The sequence below is a fragment of the Sciurus carolinensis genome, chromosome 7 (genome assembly GCF_902686445.1).
Source record: "Sciurus carolinensis chromosome 7, mSciCar1.2, whole genome shotgun sequence".
NCBI classification, from domain to species: Eukaryota; Metazoa; Chordata; class Mammalia; order Rodentia; family Sciuridae; genus Sciurus; species Sciurus carolinensis.
The window spans coordinates 12,934,107-12,940,106 of NC_062219.1; the positions used below are offsets into that span (position 1 = coordinate 12,934,107).

At 38.7% G+C, this 6,000-nt stretch overlaps 1 protein-coding gene across 2 annotated transcripts in view; it reads right to left on the bottom strand.

The window, feature by feature from the left end:
- The window catches only part of Oprm1 (opioid receptor mu 1), a 60,299-nt gene extending 55,128 nt beyond the window's left edge, over window positions 1-5,171 (bottom strand). For both annotated transcript variants that reach the window (XR_007109605.1, XM_047559691.1), the window contains exon 1: window positions 4,673-5,171. Coding sequence is in view for 1 of the 2 variants with exons in the window: in XM_047559691.1 (XP_047415647.1) it covers window positions 4,673-4,962 (290 nt within the window). In the remaining variant the exon portion in view is untranslated. The remainder of the gene's footprint in view (window positions 1-4,672) is intronic.
- Between the last annotated feature and the right edge of the window lie 829 nt (window positions 5,172-6,000).

Consider the following 6,000-nt stretch of genomic DNA (forward strand, 5'->3'; position numbering starts at 1 on the left):
CTGATAGAACTATAACTACCTGGGGTAAATAGTGAAATTATGTTTAGTAACTTTAGTGTACACTATACCACCAATTATAAAGTTATAAGAAGGTATAAAAAGATAATTTGTTTGCAAAAATACATATATATAATATAAATATGAATGTAAATAATTACCACCAAGTTCACAATAGTGGTAGTCTCATTGGACGGAGGGTAATGTGAGCAAAGAAAAGACTTCAACTGCCTTCTCTCTCTCTCTCTCTCTCTCTATATATATATATATAATATATATATATGCATATACATTTATAATTTTAATAATTTATGTAGTTGTCAGTACTTTGTATACTACATATGTAATATGACTACTAATACTAATTTAAGTATATTTATATATTTGATGCTGGGGATTGAACTCAGAATCTTGTGTATACTAAATTCATATTGTACCACTGAACTATACTCCCAGCCACCCAAAACCATATGTAATTTTTGGTAGAGGAGAGTCATTATGTAATTGCACATTGTTTTATGTTCAAAACATTTAAAAAATGTAAGATCGTCTTTTTTTTTCCAAGGGAGAAAATGAGAGATCAGAAAGAATTCAGAAAACGTAATGATGACTTTATGCAAATGACAGTTACAGTTTTCAACTCAGGAAAACAAGAGCAACTTGGTATATTCAGGAGACTTCCAGGAAGAGGGTGAGGAGTTCCCTACAGAATTAATATCTCTATGGGAAATAGCAAGGTTAAAAGTGTAATAGATATCAGAAGTTCTCCATTGATGAATGAAAGATATGCAATTAAGATGATATTTTGATATTAACAATTATGTTCAAGTTAGAATTTTTTAGGAGTTTTTAAAATACATTGTAAAATACATATGCTAATTAAGATATTTGTAGTCTAAAAATCAAAATAGAATATCATCAATATTTGAGTTTTCTAAATAAGTAATCATCTTTTTTATTTTATGAAAATTACTAGTGGTCATATTCAGTGACATACACTTGAATCAACTCAAATATACATGTATATGTATGTGTGCACATACATCCTTAAATTAAATGAAATATTATTATTCCTATGTTCTTAGCTGTGTTAATCTGAATTAAGTCTAAAACCCTATGCTTTTGTTCTAATAAGTTATGACTGATACTTTGTTCATTTAAACCTGAGTCAAATATTTAGTACATGGAGCAAGAATAAAATCATAAGACTTTTTTTTCTGAAACCAGAAATACATTTTAGGAAAAGAAAATGACATCTTATATAGCTTTAAATGGTATTTTCTGATGTCTAATCATATTGAGAATTTAATCAAATTAAGGATCGATCTGAAAGATAAGGCAATATCATTTGAAAGTTATTTTTTCCCTCCAAACCTAGGACATGTATTTGCTATACCCATGGCTCATTCAGCACACTTTGCTGGAATTGTACAAGAAGACTGGTTTCCACAGTCTGTAGGAATCTAAGTTTCTAATCCTCCATTATCTTCTAATGTCTACACCAACATTTTCATAGTTACTTACACAAGTCTCTTTGGAAAATAAATCTCACAAACACATCTGGAATTCCATTAGTTTTTATAATTATGGTTAACTCTATAGTTGGTATAACATTTTCAATAAGTAAAACATCTCTGTCGGCTATAACTTTGTGTATTATTTTTATACTTTTTATTAAGATTCTTGGCAATAATGTCATCCCATTTAGAATAAGTTACTTTTCACAGTATTTTCATCTTTATATTTTCCCAAATCTTTGTGACATTTAAAAAATAATATTATTATCCTGCAAACATTGTTTTCCCCTTTAAAACCCCAAATACTTTCAGGTAATGGCTACTTATAATATTTCTTTCATTTAACATCTGGATTTTAAGTGTTTAGATCATAAGATGGTATGCCTTCCCTCTCTATGTTACTGAGAACAGCACTGTGTAAAAGTCCATTTAAGGTTTTTGAGCATTTAATAATGCAGCTGGTGAAGGTGTGATGGTGACGATGGTGATGATGGTGGCGATGTTAAGAGACCAGAACACAGGCCTCAACACATCTGTAGTACCCGTTATGTTTGCTTTGTGGTTGCCATAGTCATCTTAGTCTCCTGAGTCATCCAATATACCAAGTTATTCTCATAAATACTACCTAAGTTGGATTTGAAAACTGTACTTAATCAACCAATATCATTTGTCAAATTTTAAGTAGTTAAAAAAATGAAAACTTGCCCTTAATACATTAAAAGACAGAATTATTGCCATCTTCTAGCAGGGCTCATGATATCCCTGAGCTGATAATTTTGTAGTGGAAATTACAGCCTAGAGACCACTAGTAGAATATCCTCAGCTAACTGGACAAAGACCAGCTTCTTTCCCCAGCCCTTCATCTGTCCTTGAACTGCCTATTTTGCTGTTTCATGTTCAAATTCCCAGGGAGTTATCTGACCTTGGAATTAAACACCCAGACGGCCACAGGTGGGTGCTTGGGTTGACCTTTCAAATAGTACTGCATTTTGTCAGAACTCTCAGTACAGAGAGTAAAGCATAATATCATGTTCCCAAGAGGATGCAATGTCACCATGTCTCTCCCAGTGAACAATAGGTGAAAGCTAATGCCTTTAGAGCAAACTCACCCAACCAACAACCTCTTAGAAAACGGGAAGAGACCAAACTGCTTACTTCTCAGTTGATGGCTTGATCTATTGGCTCTTTCTTTACAGAAAAACAAAAACTGAAGGGGAGGAAGATGATGAAGGAAGATGCCAAGAAGTAATAGAAGGAAGAAAATATTGTATTTCAAAAGGCAGGATTTTTAGATGCTTTAGAAATTTCTTTCTCATGCTTTTGTTATCCAGGATTATACACATACATTTGAGGTCATTTGTTATTCCACATTATTACTGCAAACTAAACTCACTCTGTCAGTCTAATAGTTGAATTAACTCAAATCATGATTTTCCACCATAATAAAATAAGAAAATTATGTTATCTAAGAGAGATTCATTGGCCTTGAACTAATGAACCATCTGTTCTTGGACAAATAATTTATATTGTGCCTCAGCTTACTCATCTAGCATAGATAATCTCTAGTTCCTCCTATTTCTATCAGCTTATGAGTTTATAAAGGTTTTTTTTTTTTAGAAAAAATGAAAAGAACACATTTTTCTTTTGCAAGACAGACCTTTAGTTATGCTTTTTATTGTCATAACTGCAGAATGAGACTTGGTTTTTGTCTCTGTCTTTGTTTTGAATTAGAGAAACAATGTTTTCAAAGATCAATTCTTCCTTCCATTTCCTTGCTGTATTTTTCCTTCTGTTGTTAGTTTTCCTTTCAATAGATGGTGCTCTTTTCTCAGAGACACGACTGATCTTATTTCCCATCAAAAGATCAGGAAAATTAGCTTTGCTCTTTAACAATCATTAATTAAAGAAATCAGACACAGAAGTAGAAAGAAAGTAGAAAGACTCAGTTGCATGCAATTTGCAGGACCCTGGTGATAAAAGCATAATGGGGAGACTGATAAATGATTTGAGAGCTGCATGCAAACCTGCAATATTTGCTGAGTAGGTGAAGCAAATATTGTAACTAAATATGATAATGCCATATTCACAGAGTACATATAACCCAAAGTGAGAGGAAAAACTCAAATCTGGAGTCATTTAAACTGTTGAAATATTTATCTACTTTAACAAAAGAAAATATATTAATATTCTACATTCACATGTAGAATTTAAAGAGACCCATCAGCGTCAACACAATCAACATCAATCTCGGTATTGAGAGCTTGTACACACTTTGCCAAACACACTTGGAGCATCTGGGCAAACAACATGACCACAAACTCCTTTGAAATAATTTCACTATATAAAGACCCTTTCTTTCTTTCCTTTTTTCCAAAGCACCTTATACAACTTTCTAATAATAGTCTCCAATGCAGATTTTTGCTGCTTTTAGTCACTTCAATTATGATAGCATTAAAAAATTGTTTTGTCCTGCAATTATTCTGAATCATCTTAGGTGTTCCAAATGTAATTTATCATTCCCCTAGCAGATCCGCAGTTAGCAACTGCAGACTGATTTAGGCGACACAACTGTCATGTTTGCTACAACAAAGTAACACTACCCTTACCTACCCAAAAGAGATGCCAGGAAAACGCCCTCTCCCTAATGTGGCCTCAGGATGGGAAGAAGAGGCACATAAAGGATACTATGACCAGGGAAAAGGGGTGGGGCTGCAGTACATCTTAAACCAGCAGGTGTAGGAAAGTTGGCAAGGTGCATCTCTTTAAAAAGTGAGAAGATTCGGCAACTTAATGAGGGGAAAACTAATCAGCATCCACCCCCATTATTCATAACTTTCTGTTTTCATAGTTCGTGCAAAGGGACAGACCATACATAGGACACGGGACCAAGAGCCCGGTTGTCTCAGTACAAGAGGGCTCTTCTAACACAGAGCCTCCCCTATCCCCGCCCCACACTTTTAGACCGTTAGCTGCTTTTATCAAAGGAACTTCTCTGCTTTTGGAATTTTGGACTCTTTCTTGATCAAGAGAGGGAAAAACTGAAAAGTAGTTTTGAAGACACAAACAGCACCACTCTGTTCACTGTCCTCCCTTCCCCTCCCGCCCTGCCACTCAAGTGTCCCTTTTTCAGTCTGCGCTCCAGCCGGAGCCTTCCTTACCTGACGATCACGTACATGACCAGGAAGTTTCCGAAAAGCCCCACCACGCACACGATGGAGTAGAGGGCCATGATGGTGATGGCCGTGATTATGGAAGGACTGCCGGACGGAGGGCACTGGCCGCCGCTCCCGCCCAGCTCCGTGCGGTTCGGACCGCATGGGTCAGACAGGTTGCCATCCAAGTGGGACAAGTTGACCCAGGAACCGGGGCTCGGTGCTGGGGAGCAACTCGGTGGCGCGAAGGGACCGGTGCAGTTGCTGGCGTTCACGGGGACGGCGCTGCTGTCCATGGTGCTGACGGCCTGCTGGGGACCAGGATGCGAGGTAACCCGGAGCACCGGGACTTTTCGGGCTCCACGCGCCTCCGCCGTTTCCTCTCGCCGCTGCCACAGCTCCAGCTATTTCTTACAGGGACCAACCCTGGCGGAACCAGAGGGGAGCGTCAGGCAGAAGGCAAAAAGCTGCATCTGACATTGTCCTCTGCTTGCTGCCCCCTCCCACTTTAGTAGTATACAGAGGCACGTCCCCAGCCCCACAGCGACCGGCGAGGGGAGGAGGGCTGTGTGGGATGCGGAGTGTGGAGAGGAGGGAGCAGAGAGGGGTGGATTTTGCGCAAAGCAATTCGGGGAGTCCAGCTCTCCGCTGGGCACTCCGCTCTGCAAGCACCTCTAACGTCTAAGCGGGGCGGCGACAAAATGGGAAAAAGGGAGTTATGGAGGCAGGCTGGGGAGAGAGCCGGAATTAGTCTCTCGGCAGCAGTAAAAGCATAAGAAAGGGGACTGACATCACTCCATTTTCCCAGCACCCGTTTCTCCCCTATAACCTGACAGGAAAAACACTGCCCTGCGCACCCCTAACAACCCTTACCGCCTACCTAAGCCTCAATGATCTTCCATTTCTACTGACCACTGCAATTATTCGGGTGGAGTCCCCGCTTTGGGGCAGGATTCCCCGCTTTTGACATCCTCATTGTATCAGTTCACCACGTCTGAAAACAGGATAACAGCGAGTCTCACATTTCCAACCTTACAGACCTGTCTGAAACAAGAGTGATCTTTTTTTCCCTAAAAAAGACATAAGAAACAAACTTTGTTGAGGAAACATGTTGCTGTTACCCCCAACTCCCCAATGTCTCTTAAAGTAGAAGTCTCTGATTTTGTCCTCCTCAGGAAGGGGCACAAGAATGGGTGACAAAACCCAGGTCCCCTAAAGGTAATGTTGATGCTCCACATCTTAAATCTCACAGACTTGTTTGGAGTTATCTATCCTTTATATTGCCAGACTTACTAGAGAGACACACGCTTCTAAGAAGAAGACTGATAAAATCC